This window comes from Mercenaria mercenaria, chromosome 10 (genome assembly GCF_021730395.1).
Source record: "Mercenaria mercenaria strain notata chromosome 10, MADL_Memer_1, whole genome shotgun sequence".
NCBI lineage: Eukaryota > Metazoa > Mollusca > Bivalvia > Venerida > Veneridae > Mercenaria > Mercenaria mercenaria.
This window is the reverse complement of record NC_069370.1, coordinates 42,368,161-42,390,516: the sequence shown is the minus strand read 5'-3', so window position 1 is coordinate 42,390,516 and position 22,356 is coordinate 42,368,161. Positions and strand designations below refer to the sequence as shown.

Genomic DNA, 22,356 nt, shown 5'->3' with positions numbered 1-22,356 from the left:
AACCAGATGCCATTAGATCATTTGACAGAAAATCCAGTAAGAGATCCTCTCGCGCGTGTTTTCATTGCCGACATGAAACACTTATGAAAGGTAGGACTTTTGAACTATGTCATCTCTTCGGTTTCCCTGTGCTTATAACAAATGAAAAGTTCAATTCCTGATGTATGGTTGGGACAAGTTGGAGCAAACAACTGATGCATGCTGGTGTTCTTTTCTAAGACTCAATTTAGGATGTACGACGACGTTCCAGCTTTAGTGGTGGAATCTGCATAAAGAGGCACCTCTGGACAGAAAAGACGTTTTTTTCCAGCCAGAGCATAATTCCTCGCATACAGCAAGTCTCATCTTTATAGGGATTTCTAACCAACAAGTTCTAGACGCAACTCTTTCGCTAGTTAGTGTAATGGAGAGTCTTACTTCTCAAAACTATTATTTCATAGTATTACGCGTAAAAGCATATTTTATTAAGTTAAAATGGGATAGGAAGTATCAGTCTTTGTTTAACCGTATTCCTCTGGTTCATATCGTATGTTTTACTGAGTTGTTACATTTATCCAGAAGTATCCTATCAACATAAATTCTCTTGGAAAAGAAGCAAACAGCAAAAATATTGTCCTAGATAAGAGAAAGCATATCAGTAGCAAGTAATCTTTGCCATAAACCAAAAGCGCTGTGATAAGAACAATATCTTCTTGGCTCTGTCGGGAAAGCAATAAAAGTAATACTGTAAGTACGTACGTAATATTATATTGAAAGCAGAATACTTATTGATTACTTAAAGTTTTGATGTCTTTGACGAGAAATAAATCATTGAAAGTAGTAAAAATGTTGATAGTCTCGTTTTGCATGACATCACCATTACATGTTCTAGAGACTGATTCTATTGAACATTATATATTTAAAAAGACACCGCTCGATAATTCCTATGCCCGTATATATAACGGAAAATATTTTATGGCAACATACCGATTGTATTTAACTTTTGTCTAGAACTTTGAATATTCGGTGGTCATTATTTATTATCATGATTGGTCGTGCATTTTGAAGTCATAATTATGGTTATAGCTCGGTTGCCTATGTTTAGAGGTCACAGTTGGTTTTACATGTGCCAAATGCCTCCAGCAATGAATGTTTGTTGGTCACATCTCTAAACCTTTAAGTGTTTGGGATTCATGCCTCTATCACTTGTATCTGATATTGTTTAGACCATTGGATACTTTGAAGCATCTGGCCATCGTTGTGCAATTTGTGCATAGTGGCAATCGAGTGACCAGGGCCGTCGTGGCTGAGACCATGTTAATGTAGTTGTTTGGTGCTGGGTCTCGATCTCTAAAACTGTATTTAACGAACTCATGTAATGATACATTTTATCAAGCGCAAGTAAAGTGATACTTTTACTGTAAAACTAACTAAGCAGCTGTTTCACTGTTTTGCCATCATAGTCATTGTTAGCAAAATTGGATAATAGAGTACACACGAAAGAATGTAATAAACAAATAACAAAATAACTCATTTTACTTTGGGTTTATTTTACTATATAAATGATGGTTTACCCAGTTTCATTTGGAACAATAACTCATTCATTAAAATATTCAAAACAAATCATATATGAATGTTGACATAATACAATGCTCACAATTTATAATGACTGGATTCAGGGCCGTAGATTATCATACTGCGCACTATTACACAAAGTGGTACGAATTGTATATTTTTAAAATTAAAAACTAAAATTTAAAAATTAACTATAGTCCAAAATGATATTTTTCAACATTTTAATCATAAAGAAACAGTGATGTATTTCAAAGATTCTGAATCTATCTAACCATGAAAATAACATTTTATCTTCGGATGTTTCTACAAACGTGACAAATGTTACAACTTTGTGTAACAGTGAATTTGAACGATATCCGTGGATACAAAAAAACATATATGTCATGATGTAACATCATGCTTATGACGAAATGGAAACGAATGAAATATGGCACAACTATTGCTATATGAATATTGAACAGCTTGAACAATATGAAAAGGGCAGTGAGTAATGACAAAATCTTTTGTACTGGCAAATGAACCATGATAAAAACATATCCGGTCAATATGTCGTCTTATGTCTTTTTTGTAATACTGGAACATAAGAAAATTTTGACATTTATTTGATAATTAAAAATATTATCAAGAAATGGAAGGATTTATTAAGCGTATTTTATTAAAACTTTCTAATTTTGCGTTTTGAATAAACAGCCTATTTATTTCTAGTGTCATTTCGCATACGTTACTTGTGACCCGAAACGTTATGCAAGTTACTCGTAATGATTACAAATTGTCCCGTTGTAACATAAACTTAAAATATTGAAAACGGGTTGTATTCTGAAAGTTATTGTGTCAAAATTATGTGACGTTATTTATACACTGGTCAGGTGCATTATGTCTCAGATGTTGAATTTGATTTAGGAAGTTAGTTCTGTAAAGAATTTTCTTGAATCTGTAGTAAATTCTAAAATTGTACCTTCCTTAACATGAACGTTTATTCATAGAATCTTTAAAGATAGCTGCAAGATAGTTGCAAACTTTCACTTCTCGAAAAAGATGTGGCATAATTTAAAATACAACAATAAGATTTACTGTCATATGTAACTTCAACATAGTGCAAAGTAAAGATCAATTTACTGGTACAAACAATGAAAACTAAACAAACTACCATTTACAAGAAAGTGAAAAATGAAATATATCACATTACATATTAACTGACAACATGGCAGACAATTTACCCTTTCTTAATACGCGAAGTTTGTATCCGTTACGCAAAAGAAACCCATTTTTATTAATATGTCAAATTCATGCCAAAGGATTTAATTAATTATTGCTATTAACAGTGTAGTAAAAATTATCGCTATATAAATAATCCCAACATACTAACATCAGGTTTTTTTGTCGTAACGGATATACAAATTTCAAATAAATCATTATTTTGTTTCAAATTACCCTGACTTGAAACCGAGACTATGTAATCATGCGTTAAGCGTAACTGGCACGGCAAAATTGGTTTCACGTTTGACAGGTTGGTGCATTGAGCTCTAATCAGTTCTACGTTCGTGTATGTTATTGTTTTAAATTATCTCGAATAGTTTCCTCGGAAACAAGGAAACAAACCTAGGATAGTTCACGTTTCTTAAGGTACTATTTCAATTTATGACACTTGTGACTAAAGTCGTGTCAAGAGTGTAACGTAAATGACACGTAATGAAGAAATAATATAATCACTGTACAATCATACCATTACTGTACTTGTAAATATTGTGACACGTGTACAACATACAAAACAATGCTAATTTTTCTTTCTTTAGGATCCGTTATCAATAAATTACACTGTATTTCATGGCACAAAATGTTACAAGTTAAAAGAGCATAATCCTTGAAACTTACTGTCGTAATTCATTGCAATGCGAACACTGCTCTGGTCTGTTTTGCGCTTTGACATATTTTCAAAATGAATAATTACTATAACCTTGTTTTGTGATGCATACCTTCCTAAAAGCTAGACATAAATTTCTTTATTATTGATATTACACGGTAACTATTAACCTTTAGCCTGCTAGCGGCAATTGATTCAGCCTTTGCGACCAGTGCAGTCCAAGATCAGCCTGCACGGAGGTGCAGGCTGATCTTGGTCTTCACTGTTCGCTATTCAGTCAGTATATTTTAAGTGAACACCCCTTTGAATAATAAGTAGTACTGCCCAAATTGAATGATGGACCAGTCCATTTTAGAAATTTAGCAGGGGGAAGGTTAATGAGGAAATAGAACATAGCAGAGCACCACATACATAGTAATAATAGGTGTAACTGGACTCACATTATTGTTGTTGGCATAATATCATTTGAATAAGATTAACATTACAAAATAGCAGGCCTTTACATGAACATCATAAGCACCGTCTTAAATGTAAATCAGTGTAATGTCAGATGATATTTTAAGTGTATTATACAGAATACAGATCAATTCCAGTCGCCTCAGCGCATCATTAAGTAGAATTCTTCCGTGTGAGGAAGTCATCCAGCTAGATTCCGGACTGGCAGTGATTCTACCCAGGCACTCGCCGATAGACTATACTTGTCCCTAACAAAATGCACGGAAGGGTACCTGGGATCTTCCCTCACCATTAAAAGCTGGAAAGTCGCCATATCATCTTCGACTGTATCGGTGTGACGTAATAATCCGACAAAATTAAAACAAATCTATTTAACATTACTTTGAAACTGCTTCACTAAATCAATATAAAGCTTTTCTTCTAAATATATTTATTTTACAAATATATACTTACTAGTACTCATTAAAAACACTTTATTTTACTGTTTACTTAAACATCTAACCGATTTAGAAAATCTGACACATCTAGAAACTTGTCCCTTTGATAAACAAATGTAGCACAAACCCTGCACCACTTCCTTGACTTTCATGAATTAGAATATTACCTCACATCAGTTTCTTTCATACCATTCTTAATGTTACCCTTGTGTCGTCAAGGGCGGGGACAAGAGGGGGACGCATCTGGAACCAGTTAAAACTCGGTTAACATTCATTTTGATCACTGTCATTTTCGAAAACATTTTCCACTCGCTTCGCTTCGCAAAACTTTGTATCGGTAGTACTTATTATTACTGAAGAATTAGGACCGGTCGAGTCAAGTAAAAAAGGTATCTACTTGGTCAAATAGCTTTTGTTACAAAATTTTAAAGGGTGAAATTGTGTTAAACAATCATGCTCAAACTATTGTCAGATATACACAAGATCGTACCATTTGAGCTAGAGTTACGTTTTCCAAATTGCATATCCCACGTACTCCCTTAGAAACTCCACTGTCCCCTCTCAGCCAAACCTTAACATCAGAATGGCACATCCCTAAACACCCTTACACTCGAGTCTAAAAATAGATATTTAGTTTTTCCCATTAGAAACAGGTTTATGTCCTCTATATTGTTTTCGATCTAATAAAATAAATATTACATACGCCGAGTGAATTAACTGATGTTGTGGATATTGTGAACACTTAAAAAGTTATTAACTCAGTTTTTAATTTTGTTTGTAGCGTTCTTCTAACACAGTCATATCAATCAGTTCAGTGTTTAGAAACATGTGTATCATGATATTGCCTAATATTGATATTGGAACCTAAGATTCCTGACAGAACTGCGCATGCGCAAATATCATTTGCTGCCGCAAGAGGAAGGTTTATGTTGGACGTTCATATGCACAAGATTTACAAACAGTTAGCTAATTAATTAAACGGAACGTATTATGTATTCACTTAAAAAGATAACGAACTATTATCAGAACTCCGGAAGAGCAGACTCTGTGATTCAAACAAAATCTTGGTTTAAACAATGTAGGCAATTGAAAACATGATTACAGCAAATATGTGACTTATTTCCTAGGCTACACTGAATGTAAACAAAATACATTTTGCAGCATAATCAGACCGAAAATAATAAATAGAAAGACAGTGTCACAATATAATTTACATAGACGGTAATATGCAAATAAAGTATATCTCTCAAAATTCATTATGAAACATTCAGTTTTGATTTATAAATGTATACAAACGTTGTTGTTTTTTTTTGTATTGTCACTGTTGATTTTTATTTTTGGCATTAGGTATTACCCGGTATGCAAAAATACTTAGCTACATAAATTAAGACACCTTTATAAAGTAATCATTCATCGAAAGTTTTACCACAAAAAGTGTTACAGGACAATTTCATGAACAAAAATTTAGAAGCCAGTCGCAAGAAGGTAGATTTTTTTCCCATCAGTTTCATATACTGAACGCATCATTTCAGCAAAATTAATACAAAATATAAAAATATCCATAACAAGGAGGAAAACGTACACGTTTTATCCAAAGGTATATCAAAAACCGCACACGATCCAATGGAGGCAAAATTTGTTCTGTATTTAAACATAACCATTTTCTAATTGGTTAAAAGTGTATCATAAATTGATATAGAACCGTCACTTGTAATAACGTAGATATCGAAATAGAAAATCTGCTGTAAAAACAAATTCTCATGTAAAACATTTTTTCTTTGATCGGTACAAAGACAAACAGCTGGCACCCAAGACCTGAATTAAAAGATAAAATGTTATTTTGCCGTTACGTGAAAAATTAGTCCTCTTGTTCAATAAAAAAGACAATGAACACATTTGTTTTTGCTTTTCGACAAACGAAGAAAATAGTTTCACTGATGTCAACTGTCCACTTATTCAGTGTTGTGTCTATGTGTACATATAATGTGACTGGATAGATGCATGAAATAAACACAATAAGAATAGATTGCACTCTGATCACATATGTTGTGCTGATGCGGCCGCTGCCGCCGCATGCGCAGCCGCAGCCTCCTTAGCGCGTTCCTGTGCTGCTTTTTCTAGAGCATTACATATGTTCATGTTTTTGGCTATATGTGGTAGTTTATGCTCCTTCTTCCATTTCATGCGCCGGTTTTGAAACCATATTTTGATTTGGCGTTCAGTCAAGTTCAGCGCATGCGCTATTTCTATTCTTCTTCTTCTTGTTAGATATTTGTTAAAATGAAACTCTTTTTCTAACTCCAGCGTTTGATGTCTTGTATATGAGGTTCTTGATCGTTTTGATTCTCCGTCATTGCTCTCTGAAATTAAACAATATGATACAGCTTTACATTACTCATTTTTAGTATAAAATATTTACTATATACATTACAAATTCAAGTCCTAATAATCACACTTTCATTAGCAGTTCATTTATATGCATAATTTTTCATGATTTTTCAGGAAGAGTTTTCTCCCAGTGGAATTATGTTTGCCATAAGCTGAAATAAAAATAGATAATCAACGTCTGATTTATTGCAATAATTATTTCAGTTAATTGTACAGTTTAAAAATGTATTTGATCTATTTATATGTTTAGAAGAGGGTTTGTTTTCACTTTGCAGAGCATTTCTCTATTTAATGACAAATCAGAAGAACATTTGCACGTTCGTGGAATTTGGTTTATCTGAATATTAATAAGTAAAAATGCAAACTGGTAGACCAAGCGAAAAAAAGAAAATAGAACTTGTAAAAGGACATAATGATGTCGTTATATGCATTTTGACATTAAAAGCAAGATAAAAATACGCATACAAAATTATGAGATACATATATGTTTGATAGTTGATTATTTTAGAGACTGTAGAATGAAACAACACTACTTGTATTTGATTTACACTGTTTCTCCTTAAATGAAAATATTTTTCTCAAGATCTGAGCCGCGCCATGAGAAAACCAACGTAGTGGGTTTGCGACCAGCATGGATTCAGACCAGCCTGCGCATCCGCGCAGTCTGGACAGGATCCATGCTGTTCGCTTTCAAAGTCTATTGGAAGTAGAGAAACTGTTAGCGAACAGCATGGATCCTGACCAGACTGCGCGGATGCGCAGGCTGGTCTGGATCCATGCTGGTCGCAAACCCACTATGTTGGTTTTCTCATGGCGCGGCTCATATGTCGACTGAGAATCTGGATATTATCTATTTAAGTATAACATCAGTATAAGTCATATTTTATGTACTGAGTATTCTGGAATTGTTCCCATGCCCACGGTGTTCCAAGCAGAATAAATACGTTGTTTAATGCCACATGTACTTCGAGCCCTGAGGAAATATGTTGTCATTGTTCATAATTTTATGCATATGACATACGGAAAAACGATATTGCATTGCCGTTTGAATGCCTATTATCGTTAAAGAAGAATTTGGAGGCATTAAACGAAGAGTGGAAAATATGATCAAAATCAAAATAAGAAGAAAAATATAGTGTTCAACTTTGAACAATATTTTCAGCTTTGTAAAAACAAATCTGCGGTTTCATTATATTCATTACTGTACGTTTGTTTTGTCAATGTAACTTTCTTAGGACACTATGAAATTATATTGATTTTTGATATTTCTATACTTAAATTTCTAACGAGAAAGTAAAACTGTGTACATTTTTCTTGTCTAGGAAATCTGAAAGAGTTTACTAAGAAAGTATCGAATATAGTCTAAGATTTCTAAAACGTGTATGTACAAAGTAATAAAGCGGATTTTCTTTCTGATGATGTGTATAATAATACAGGAAAATCTCATGACCTCGGACGATATTACGTTTTTTGAATCATAGATGAAACATACGTGACGATACATTTTTTCCGCCGACTGTTACCTTAAAGATCTAAAGATGACATTTAGATAGATGCATCGATTCTATAAAAACACTCGTTGTAGTTTTATTTGCGTCAGATATCGAGTTTGTCTGAAATATGTAACACGTTATTTATCTCTTGTAATTCAAAATGTCCGATATTTTGTCCTGTTGCGATTACTTTAACTACATGTATTTTTACAAATTCTTCTAGTATTTATAGAAGCTTTATGTCTTTAAATCAAAATTTAAACAAAAATATTGAAACTGAATATTACGTTAAACAGTAATACCATTGGACAAAATCAATTACAAGTCAAACATAAGCTAAGAAAACAGTAATGCATTTGTTTCAGACTCAGAATATTTGTTCAGGTTTTGATTATCGGGTTTACTAATTTTTGATGGACATTTATCATGTCCGCTGTCCAACGTAATGTTAATTTATAGTGTTCTGGTTCCTGCCAACGCTTTAGGGTCACAAGAGATGAGTGTCACCCATATATAGAAAATGAAATTTTGAATTTATCTGCTTAGAGGGCGCTTTCTGCATTTTGGTTGGTCAAACTGTCCCTAGAAAATAATAACTATATGCAAATGCCAAATTTGCCGCCTTGCCAGAGCGCAGTTGATTTTTAGAATTTGTCGAGTAAGGCACGAGTTCTATATGTTTCAATTCACTACGTTTTGGGCACAGATAGCATTGTTCAGTAAGTTAATTTTTTGTTTTTACTGCCTTGTTCGGAGGAAATATTTTGTTCAAATAATTTATTTTGAAACAATTACACATTTTATTGTTAAGGTAGATGATTTGTATTTTTATTAAGTAATGGCTTTGTTCACATAACTAGTGCAGGATTCCCGCAATTTCTTTGTTAAAGATGTACAATGTATTATGTTTTCTTTATGTTAATACTTGTATGTTCGTATGCGGTTTTATGCGTATTCTTTTATGTATTATGGTTACTGATAGTTTGAATGTTTTGACTTTCAGATAACCGCTACGCTACGCTACACTATTGTATGTGTTACGTAAGGAATAAAAGTGATTGAAGTAGCGCGTGTATTGCATCTTTTTCTTGTTGCCCAAAATACTTGGGGTGAAGCTGCCCACTACAGTTATGAAGTAGTGTTATTAGTACATATTAACGATTGCAACTCAGTTAATAAAGAGTTGACAGATCGACAGTTATTGAACATTATCTGTGACGAGAAAAGTTGCAGTTAATTGGATTATGCATAGTTAGTGCAAAGTTAAGTTTTCTGGATTATATGTGCTTTGTATATTCCGGACATAAGAATAACAACTGGATTATGCATAGTTAGTGCAAAGTTAAATTTTCTGGACTATATGTGCTTTGTATATTCCGGACATAAGAATTAGTATTTCATAAAATGGCTGACGGCTCGGCACGAGAAGAAATCGAAGCTACAGCGAAGAAGCTCGTCGCAAGCTTCTCGAGGATTACGAAGGCAATTGACATTAAGCTAAAGGCAGGTGACTCTGGGTTCGAACAGTTGCAGAAAGAACTTTGTGATTGCTGGGAGCAATTGCTTGACGTACGTCGAAGATGTGAGGCGTCAATAAATGAAAATAAGCTCACGGAAATGAAAGAACGGTACAGCTTCTTGTTATCGCGAATGAGTTATTCATCTGAAAATAACACAAACCGCGGAAGTTCCGTTTCTTCACACAACTCCGCAGCGTCACGCAAGAGGAAAGCGGAACTGCGTCTGCGCCAGATACAAGAAAAACAAGAACTAGAACGCAAGAGTGAGGAGCTTCGGCGGAGCTCGAACTACAGACTGCCCGGCATGAAGTAGAGCGGGCCGACATAGAGGATGAGGAGTCGGATAACGACGAAGGCATAGACTACCTATCCTTACCGGACGGTTCATCACCGGACAACAAAGTGGGTGATTATGTGAATAAGTGTAGTAAGGACGTACCTTTCCAAGGAAATAGTGACAGACTTTGTGACAACGTGCCACCAGTTCAATTCGGTGTTCAGGACTTTCATGGTTTACCAAAACCGGAATTAATCAAGTTCAATGGGAATCCTGCTGATTACTGTAAGTTTCTTAGTAACTTTGAAACAAATATTGAGACAAGGGTAAGTGATAGTAGGTTAAGGTTAAATTATCTTATTCAGTTATGTCAGGGAGATGCCAGATATTGTATAGAAGATTGTGTAATTTTGCCTCCGGACGAAGGCTATTTAAGGGCTAAAGAAATATTGAAATCCAGATACGGCAAACCCCATTTAGTGGCCAGGTCCATGTAGATAGTTTGATAAATGGCAGTGTCATTAAGAGCAACGATGTTAAGGGATTGTTGAATCTGTCGCTTAATATGGAAAAATGCCACATCACTCTCTCACAGCTAGGCTTCATGTCAGATGTGAATAATACTGAAAACCTAAGAAAAATTGTTGGGAGACTACCGGTCCACATTCGTCTAAGTGGGTTGAACGTGCAAGTAGCCTAATAGAACAGGGAGTCGAACCAAATTTCGATCACCTGTTAACCTTTGTAAAGGAACGTTCTAGTGTTGCAAATACTATGTATGGTTATGACCTTGCAAATGAGTCTAATAAGCACATAAAAAACTTGCCCCGAAAGTCCCATGATAACCCTTCACAAAGAAATAAAGTTGTAACACTGTCCACTGGATCTGATAAGAGAAACTCAGGTAAATCTCTCCCAGAAAATACCCCTAGGGCACGATTATCATGTATTTATTGCAAGAAGGCCCATAAATTAAGGGAATGCCAAGAGTTTAGACTAATTGATGTTGATTCAAAGCTGAGAGTTATCAGAGAGCATGAAATGTGTGAAAATTGCATGAATTTTAAACATACTGCACAAAATTGTAGGAAAATTAGTTTATGCGAGGTTTCTGGTTGTACCGGGAAACATAATACAATGTTTCACCGAGACTCTGGTCATAACCGTGAGTATGAAAATGGGCAGGATAAGTATGTCGCTGCTTCCGAATCTCGGTCTCAACCGAATCAGGTCAGTTTGCGCATTGTTCCAGTAGTAGTAGGAACGGAATCTTCACAAGTAGAGACGTATGCTCTCCTAGACGAAGGGAGTGATGTAACGTTGTGCAGTGATAGTCTTATCAAAAGGCTAGGGGTTGAAGGTAAACCTTGTAAGTTCACGTTAACTACAGTTAACAAGTCTAGTCAGAATCAGACTGGCAGAGAAGTGCAGTTGCAGGTAAGTGCATTGAATGGAGGTCAAGTTATTGACCTTAGAAGGGTGTGGTCTGTCAAAACCTTGCCTATCTCATTGCAGTCGTTACCGGACCAGTCTGTAGCAGGTAAGTGGAAACACTTGAGTGGCATTTATTTACCGAAAATTGATGTCGGTAAAGTAGAGTTGCTCGTCGGAAGCGACACCCCAGATGCATTCTGGGTAGAGGAGCAGCGAAGGGGAAAAAGAGGTGAGCCCTATGCAATCAGGACGATGCTAGGCTGGAGCATTATCGGGCCAATAGGTAATAGGCCATCATTAGATCACGGTAGTATTAATTTTCAGCTTGCATCTAGTACACAGTTGCAAATTGATAAGCTATGGACTACTGACTTTCGAGATGTCGAGAGTTGTGGCACAGGGATGTCACAGGAGGACCGTCGTGCCCTGTCCAGTATGGAAGGTACGGTAACAAAAGAAAACGGTCACTACAAGTTAGGGCTCCCATGGAAGGACCCTGATGTAAGTCTTCCAAATAACGTGAAGATGGCCAGTATACGTCTCGTCACTTGAAAGGAAAACTTCAAAGAGATGATCGGTTACTTGATATGTACAAAGAAACAGTAAATGGGTATATCGAACGGGGGTTTACGCTTCCTTGTGGATGTTAGAGAAGGATTCGAACCCGGTCGAACTTGGTACCTCCCACACCATCCCGTGCTTAATCCAAAGAAGCCAGGCAAGGTAAGGGTTGTATTTGATTGTGCTGCTAAGTATCAAGGCACATCTTTGAATGATAATCTTTTACAAGGCCCCGACCTTACCAACAGTATAACTGGAGTACTGATGCGCTTCAGGCAGGCACCAGTGGCACTGGTTGCGGACATAGAAGCTATGTTCCACCAAGTAAGAGTGTGTGAACAGGACAGGGATGCCCTAAGGTTCCTTTGGTGGCCTCGAGGTAACCTACACGAGGAGCCAAAGGAGTACCGCATGAACGTACATTTATTTGGCGCGACTTCGTCGCCCAGTTGTGCAGCCTTCAGTTTAAAGCGCACCGCAAATGACAATATGGACAAATTCAGTCAAGAAGCGGTAAGTACGGTTGAACGTAATTTCTATGTTGATGACCTTCTGAAGTCCGTGTTGGATCCGAGTTCGGGAATTAGACTTGCCGCTGAACTGAGAGAACTACTCTCGCTAGGGGGTTTCAGACTTACGAAATGGCTTTCCAATAGTGAACAAGTCATGAACTCGATCCCTGAAAGGGATCGGGCCGAACCGAGGGCCAAATTAGATCTTAACACCGAATCGTTATGTGAGCGAACTCTCGGGTTACAGTGGCTTGTTAAGCAGGATCAGTTTGTGTTTGATGTTAATCTCCATGATAAGGGCACGACAAGACGCAGCATCTTGTCGGTCGCAAGTTCGTTGTATGACCCACTTGGATTAGTAGCACCAGTGACTTTAATACCAAAATTGATCTTACAACGTGCTTGTAGGCTGAACTTAGGTTGGGACGAACTAATTCCAGATGCGGAAGCAGAAAAATGGTCACAGTGGCTAAGCCGTCTGCCGGCATTATCCAAGGTGAGTATTGACAGATGTATAATCCCAAGTGACCTTGACAGGTCAACGTTGAAGGCTGAACTTCACATGTTCAGCGACGCTAGTGAATTTGCGTACGGGTCTTCCGTGTACGTAAAGGCGTACGACGCCAACGGACGCAGTAAGTGCAGCCTTATTATAGGTAAGTCAAGGTTAGCGCCTATAAAACGTATCTCAATTCCAAGGCTCGAACTGGCAGCAGCAGTAGTTGCTGTCAAACTTTATCAGATAGTTACAGAGGAGCTTGACATCCAAATTTCTGGAAGATACTTTTGGACAGACTCCATGATTGTGTTGGGGTACATAAGGAATGAACGGAAAAGGTTCAAGACCTTTGTTGCAAACAGACTGTCCGTAATTCATGAGGTGACGTCACCACATGACTGGAGGTATGTACCCTCTAAGAGTAACCCTGCCGACATGGCGTCAAGAGGTATTGATCCGCAAGAGAACGAAAGGCTTGAGACATGGTTGTCTGGCCCGAAGTTCCTTAAAGGTAACGAGGCAGAGTGGCCAGCTAAGGTAAGTAACATAACCTTGCACGAGGATGACATAGAGCTCAAGCCTGAGGCTAGCGTACTAAACACACAAGTGAAGCGTGATTCGAGCATGGGTAGTTGCTAAAAGTTTCCGATGCATAGCTAAAAGTGTCATCTGTTTGCCATCGTTTCATATAGAGCTATTTAATGCAAAATTAATACAAAATGCAAAATATCATAACAGGGTAAAGTAAGTTATCTAAGTGCATGAAATGCAAATCCAAGAGGCCAAAATTTGTTCTAAACACATAACATTTTTAAATGAAAATGTTTGAATTAAAGTAAACAGTCGACTTGTAATACGAGATCGAATTTGAAAATGGCTGTAAAACCAAATTAAAACGATTTTTTCGTTGATCGGTACAAGCACTAACAGCTGGACCAAGACTGATTAAAATAATTTTTTAGTCCGTTACGTGAAATTAGTCTCTGATACAATACAAAACAGAATGACAATTTGTTTTTGCTTTTCGCAAACGTATGAATATTTCACTGATGCAAACTGTCACATTTCAGTGTGTTCTAGTGTACCATAACGACCGGATAGTTTCAACACAATGATAGATGCATCTGATAACAATGTTGCTGATCCCGGACATGCCGCCATCGCACCATTTAGGCGTTCTGTGCGCCTTGTTTAAATCATGTTCATATTTGGCAATTGGTTGTTTGCTTCCTTTCATCATACGAGCGTTTGAACCATATTTTGATTGGCGTCACAAGTCAGGATCCATTCTATTCTCTTTTATATTTGTTAATTGACATCGATTCACTTAGCGTTAGATGTCCTGTAAAGAGTTTCAGTCGAATTTGATTCTCGTCATGCCCTGAAGGATTAAACAATCTATCAACTTTGAACAACAAAGTTTTAGTATAATTTTTACATAAATTACAAATTGCAATCAATAACATACTCCAGCAGTCATATTGGAGTATGGAAATTTCTATTTTCAGAAGAGCTCCCAAAAGATTTTCAAAGTCTGTCAATAGGAAATAGCATATCAATGATGATATATGTCCACTATATCAGGAATTGTAAGTTAAATATGTATATTGACCTAATTTCAGAAAGGTATGTGTCGATTTGCAGGAGTCATTTCTCGCTTAATGCAAATAGAAGAACTTGCTGTGCGTGGAAATTGTGTTTTCGACACAGTACGTTAAAAAATGAAACGGGTAAAGACAGGCGGAAAATAGAATATAGCTTGTAAATTGGACATAATGTGTCGTTATATGATTTTGACCGATAAATGCAGGTAAAAAAACGTGCAAAATACTAATAATTGTCTGATAGTGAATGTTTGTAGCTGGTATGAGCAACACACTTGAATTGCATTACATCGTTCTCGTTAAAAAAATTTTCAGAGATCTGAGCGCGTAAAAACGTATGGTTGGTCAGTGGTAGACAGTGGCGTCCGCAAGTACTGGCGTTTCCATGCTGCGTTAGGTGTTTGAGTAGAGAAACTGTACAAGATCTACTGACTGGATGCAATGGTCGATCCATGCGGGAAAACCCTTTTGATTTTTCATGACGCGCTCATATGTGTGAAAATGTAGATATTATTATGAAGTATATTAGTATAAGTCATATTTATGTAGGATATTTGAATTGTTCATAGTTGTTAAGAAATAATGTATGTTTAAATCCTTCTGTACTTCGAGCCTAAAATATTTGTATTGCAATATTTAGCATATGACATACGGAAAGACGGTTTTCATTGCCGTTTGAATTATTTCGTTAAGTATGAATTTGGAGGCTTAACTATATGATGGAAATCATGTCCGACTGTCCAACTAAGTAAAATTATAGGTGGTTCTCAACCTTGAACAATATTTTCACTCTTAAAACAAATCATTGGTTTCATATATTCATTATGCGTTTGTTTTGTCAAGAACTGTCTTAGGACAACTAATAATTATCAAATGATTTTCGCTTCATTCCCTATACTTTAAATTTCTAACGAGAAGTTAAAATGTGTAAATTTTTCATCTAGATTTGGAAAAAAGATTAGAGAAAGTATCAATATATCTGTTTTAAACTGTTGTTACGAAAGGTAATAAGATTTTTTTCAATATTTATTTAAAATACAACATTCTATGATCGGACGATATTATGTTTTTTATAAGATGAAGGCTATAGTTCACATACTATTTTTTCCGCCACTTTCCTTGATTAAAGATGACATTTAATGATGCATGTTTCTTAAATACATGTTGTAGCGTTTTATTGCGTATATCTTTTTTGAAATATGGTTACAGTATTATCTTTGAAAATTGATTTTTGTTCTCGTTGCGCTACGTACCTTAACTACATGTATTTTTACTAAATCTAAGTATTTATAGAGCTGTATGTCTTTAATTCAAATATTTAAAAAAATAGTTGACAACTAATTACGTAAATAGTTAATAACCATTGCAAATCAATTAAATAAATAGTAGACAATCAGTAATGCATTGAAACTGCATATTACTTTAAACAGTTATACCATATCACTGATTTAAAAGCACAAAATCCGTATATCACTGATTTAAAAGCACAAAACTTGTAACTCACTTAATTTGAATTTGAAAACAATAATGCACACAACTACAAGTGTTTTTAAGATACGAGTAAATATTTGAAAAAAAAAAAAAACAACAACAACAACTCTTTTTTTATTCCCAGAGTACTCATTGTAATGCACATATCTATAGCTGATGGTTATCTATTTGTTTGTTTTGTTTGCTTACGCCCGCCAAATTAAGTCAGACCCAGAATATAAATTTCAAGTTGCTGTACAATGAAATAAAACGGGATATAAACTTTAAGTTGCTACAGAATAAAACGTACCTTTTTTTTTCGATATACCTAATTTTTAGTTTTGATTATTTGATATGCCTAACTTGATTTGATAATTTAAATCAAGCAATTCGTCACGAATTTTCGCGGCATATCATATTTACAGAAACGTACCATTCTTTTCATATCCCTGATTTTTAATTTTGATTATTTAATATGCTGAGCTTGATTTGGTCATTTCAGTCAAACAATTTATCACGTATTTTCGCGGCATACTGCTGTAAAAGCATGGTTTCTATCTTCCGACAATAATACTTCTTAATGCCTTTTTAAAATGCTAAAATTATTATCTTATTTATTTTTTGAAATTTTCCGTATTCACTATTTAAATGTTTATTATTTCAGGTCAAGTTTATTACAATTTTGCTTGATTGATATAATAAAATACAGTTATCATGAAAACTGAAATCGAAACGTTAATGTTATGAAGACATAATGTAGTATTTATTTCACTTGAAATGGACAATTAAGATATATTACAATGAATAACCCCAGAAGCTTTGCTGACATAAGATGTATACTGCTTAATTAATAAAATCTGTTGACATGAAAAAAATGTCTTCTCCGATTAAAGTATGTGATTACAAATATACCGCGGAGTCTGACACTTTACTAAAATATTGCGTGTCAACTTACTTTACCTTTAATATACAAAGAATTGTAATTCGTCTTATAACCTTATCCATTTATTAGAAATGTTAACTGTTTGTCAGCTGTTCTTATTTTGTCATTTGAATGGTCCTGTCTTATTTCGGCGCGAATAAATACTACAAACAATTTCTACGGTGGCCGCTTTGGCAACGAAAATATTTGTGACATTCAATATATAGCTGAAGCCAAGAGGTTACGGACTGATGAAGTTTTTTCCACAACCGTCTTTAACTTAGATTGATATAATGCTAATATATAAAGATATAACTAAACGCCTTCTTAAAGAGCACATCTGATGCCTAGAATATTTTAAAACTAATTTCCATACAACAGTTTAGAATCTAATTCATCTTGTTCTTGAAATTATACATGCCAAGTGCTTTTACCTAGATTTTAGGGTATGTCCCGTTCGCCTTGACGGTTTCCCTGTCAAATGCTGTTGCACAAAAGGTACAACATAACAATTACACATGGTTAAGAGTCAGAGTAAGTTCTACAATTGCTATTCTCCCATAGTAAGAACAATAAGAACTGTATGTATTTCTTTCGAGCACTATTCCTTAGATTGACCATCATCCTAGAAATTACTCCTGTCGAATGCTATTTCTGAGACTTCAGTTAAGACTTGTGTCCATTTTGTATTCCTTGAAATTTCACCTAACAAATGGTAGAATAAGTACTGTTAATACTTTTCCTTCAAACTTAACCTGACAACTGCTCTTTCTACAGACTGGTGCAACCACCAGACAACCTGTTGAGTATAATGTATACGTTGTAAGTCATAGTTTAAACATGCTGCTAATTAACAACAAGCGATGAGTAAATTAGACAATACAGTTGACACTATATTGTTTTAGTGACGCCCGCAACTCATTAAAACGCAGTAAATGACACAAGTGTTTAATGTTCTTTCTCAAGTAATAGACGATGACAGCAATCGGAACAGACTTACATGCAATTTGTTACTTTACTTGTGAAGTGAAATACGTATACATGCAGCGTGCTAGAGAAAACAATGTGAACAAACAGACGAAACTGTGAAGAATAAGATCTGGACAAATTTTGTTTGACCTTTCTTAGGGAGTCCTTTGTCTCGAAAAATTGTGTAATTGAGTTTTATGCTTTATTTAAAGATCTTAACATTTGTGTTGAAACGTTCAGACAATGCATTAATTTGTTTTAGTATTTTTGTGAAAAATATTAGCAAATCTGTGAAGATCCTAATTATGGACGACGTTTCAAGTTGCAGTTTGGATACAAGTTCAGAGAATTCAATACTTCACAAGTGCTTTTGTTAATATTCTTCAAGAGATAGTGTTAAATCAAATGAGATAAACTAGAAAATCGTGTGATAATTTCTTAAGGACTTTAAAATGAGACTTTCTATTATTGTGAACCTTCGGGTTTATGCAATAAAGGAAAGTATCAAAAGCGACTCGTTCACACATTTAGGGCGAACATGTTTTTTTCTCCATAAAATCCATAAAGAGTGGGAACTTATTTACAAACTTACTTAAATAATGATGTTTGCAAATATCTTTATAAATAACAAAAAATATTGTGCAGAAGGAAGTAAACCGTTGCAACGTTTTTGAAATAAAAGGGGAAAATCAATACTCTTCCAGTGTTTTTACCAGTAACTAACACGTGTTTTTACCAATAACTAACATACACGTTTCTATTCCCCGTTAAGTTACACTGGTACCGGAAACGTCAATATTTTCCCATACACTGACGCCTGAATTTCATATCGAGTGCGTAACGTAATTCAGTGTTTGTTCTTGCACTATTTTTTTATTTAGTTCAGTATTGTCAATCCTATTCAGGCTATTGAATAAATTTATGATATTTACATTATATTTATACGTGTAGATGTGTATGTAATAAAAAGGTTATTATCTTTGCATCGGGAAATATGCACTCGTTCTTCAGCGGAAGAATATTTCGTTCCTAAAGTCGCGCAATATTTCCGCTGAGAACTCGTGCATATTTCCCGATACAAAGCTAATAACCTATGATTATTTTTGCTCAATTTACCATTTTCCAATGTCATATATACATTTTATGCCAATGTGGAAATGTTGAAAAATATCGCAAAATCTGGGGGCGAGAAGCTAAGAACAAATGCATCATAAAATATTAAATGTTGTTCATATATATTTTTAAAATTGAATGAAATATATATTTTAAACTTTATATCGAATCAATCAGATAAAAGGAGTAATATAAAAATAATACAATATTTAAAAAAAACTGGGCAAGATGCAGTAATGTGTCATCCGCAATCGACCCTCTGGGAAATTATTAATGTATCTGATCTTTATAGTTATTTATTTGATTGAAAAAAGCTTAAATGAACAAATAGATATAATCAGATTTGCGCTGAACACAAAGCAAACTGCAGTTGTTCAAAATGACATCATAAATCAACTTACACCTATGAATAAAATGATAAAAGATAAGCTGTCATGATTATAATGGTAATAATAATAATAATAATAATAATAATAATAATAAATATAATAGTAATATTAATGATAATAATAATAAAAATAAAAATTATAATATTATTATTGCTTTTTTTCAATGAACACCTGCTTCACCAATATTCAAAGCATTGCAGAATTCAGAATTCAGTTTCCAAGTTTACAATGTTTTACTATACAAAAAAAACTGACTCCAGAATTTATAAGTCTGCTGACTATTACCACTTATTGATAGAATGTTTTAGGCATGTGTCGGAAACCAATTCACGTTTTACTAAACTTTGCGAATATTTTCAATTCGCACAAAGGCCTTCGCAAACACTTACACGTCGCAATATAATTTTTTTAACAGTTCTAAAGCAGGAAGTTATTAGGCAAAGGTTAAGAGATTGCAACAAATTGCAGTACAGAACGTCATTTCTAGCATATTAAAATTTATTTTCGTATTAGAAGTTAAAAAAGAAACAGAAAGAAACTATATTGTCTATATTTAGATTTTAAAGCTACTCTTCAACAGTTGTTGAGAACTCTTCAGCACGTTCATTTCCACCAAATTTGGTTTGAATGTGCATATGACACAGAAAAGTGATAGAACGATTGAATATAAGTGTAAGATACTTGTAAAAACGAATGTTCATTTACTCCATTATTTCAATAATTGTGCCCCGGTTTCCTCTCTTTTGTTAATATTTTTGCTAATTTATTTGGGCATCTTGCAGAATTCATATGGAAATAAGTTTGTATCACTGGTCACTTTCACCGCATTCACTTTTTCTTGAAGTTTTGGAGAAATAAAAATTCGCCTAAAATGTGCAGACGAGTCGCTTTAATGGAATAAAAAAAGTCACGTGCATATTATGTATTATATTACATATAGACTGTGTAAACCTATATTAGGCTATATATACAATGTAAATGCATCATTTTCAATTCAACGCAATTTGAATGTTGTAAAACGTTTGAATAATTAAAATTATGCAACGAACGTATGCTAATTAATTGATAGTTTTAAAATAGTCTTGAAAAGAGAAGGCAAAGAAAATAATTGAGCCGCTTCATGAGAAAACCAACATAGTGCATTTGCGACCAGCATGGATCTAGACCAGCCTGCGGATCCCCGCAGTCTGATCAGGATCCATGCTGTTCGCTTACGGTTTCTCTAATTGCAATAGGCTTTGAAAGCGAACAGCATGGATCCTGATCAGACTGCGGGGATCCGCAGGCTGGTCTGGATCCATGCTGGTCGAAAATGCACTATGTTGGTTTTCTCATGGTGCGGCTCAATTATGATGACGCAAACAGATCAAATACTAAAGAATGAGCCGGAAATGAACACAATAGCTCGAGTCTGTATTGAACTTTGTTCTGCGTTTAAAGTTTTAACTTCCAAATATCAAATATTCAAGTTTTTAATCTAGTTTACATTTTAGGATCATGCAAAGTTCTGCGTTACCTCCTTTTAAATGTACTTCTACATAGAGCATAGAGCAGTGTTCTTGATAAAATATAATTATGTGAATGCGTTCAAAACAAGAAGAAGAGTTGTGGTTTTGGAAATAAAAAGTTTTTTGTGTAACATAAATGTCAACTGTCCACGGACTTTTGCATTAAAGGTCCATTACTAAGGGAAAGTGAGTTGGCAATTTTTTTCATAGCCAGTGCATAGACTTCTGCAAGACACTAAATAATGAAGATTGGCAGGTCAAAATTTACAGAAGGTCTTTGGAACTCAAAGAAATGTATGTGTATTATGTTGAAATTTCAATGAATCGACAGAATGACCCCCCAGGTCTTTTTAACTTTCTTCATACTTTATAGAAAAATAATTGTACATATACTGCGATTTATTTCGAATTTCTACATACCAACTTTCATTTTCCAATAAAATGAAATAGTTTATGTGCTTTTTAAAAGAAATTAAAATGTTCACTTTCCTAAGTATTGGACCTTTAAGAACATCAATAAAGTCTATGAAAAAGCATATTTGTAAAACGTATTTTGTGTCAAGTTTTTTTGTTATATGTCTGCCGTTCTCGGTAATGAAAAATGATATTGTTTGAAATATATTAGTAATTTAGTACCTTTTGACATTTCTTCTTTCACTTAGATATATAATAAAAAGTGAACAGGGAGTTCAGTATTCTTTTAAGCGGAAGTATCATTCCAAAGACATTAACCTCCGTATAAGTATTTAGTTAAACTGGGCTAAAAATTTATTTCCAAATACAATATCGTTTATAGTAGTCTTTTCTTACACAGGGCAAACTAGTTGTTTCCAAGCACAGTAACCTATGTAAAAGTCTTTTGTTATACAGGGTAAAATATTTATTACCAAACATATTTACCTTTGTAATAAGTACTATATTAAACAGGGCATACTATTTATTTCCATGCCTAGTAAAATATGTAGAAGTTTTTTTTATCAAATAGAGCAATATATGAACTTCCAAGCACTATAACTTCTGCAAAAAGTATTTTTATAGGATAAAATATTTATTTCTAAGTATGATAAGCAATTCAGAAAGACTTTCATTAAACAGGGCAAAATATTTATTTCCAACGCAATAACCTTTGAAAAAAGTTTTTTTTCCGTTAAATAAAGAAATATAATTTACTTCAAAGCAAAATAACATCTGCAAAAAGTTTTTGTCAAACAGGGTTAACTACATACCTACAAGCACAATAGCTTCTGCAGAATGTCTATTTTTAATAAAGGACATTTATCTATCAAACATAATAATCTCTGTGGAAATGCTTTTGTTATAAAGGGAAAATTATATATTTCCAAACACAATCACTTCTGTAGAAAGCAACTTGTTAAACAGCGCAATATA

General features: G+C 34.5%; 1 protein-coding gene across 3 annotated transcripts in view; it reads right to left on the bottom strand.

Moving 5' to 3' along the window:
• Positions 1-1,509: 1,509 nt before the first annotated feature.
• Positions 1,510-22,356, bottom strand: part of LOC123561802 (homeobox protein Hox-B4-like) — an 83,020-nt gene continuing 62,173 nt past the window's right edge. For all 3 annotated transcript variants that reach the window (XM_053552927.1, XM_045354407.2, XM_045354406.2), the window contains one exon: positions 1,510-6,668. In XM_053552927.1, coding sequence (XP_053408902.1) covers positions 6,346-6,668 — 323 coding nt within the window. In that variant the 3' untranslated portion in view covers positions 1,510-6,345. The remainder of the gene's footprint in view (positions 6,669-22,356) is intronic.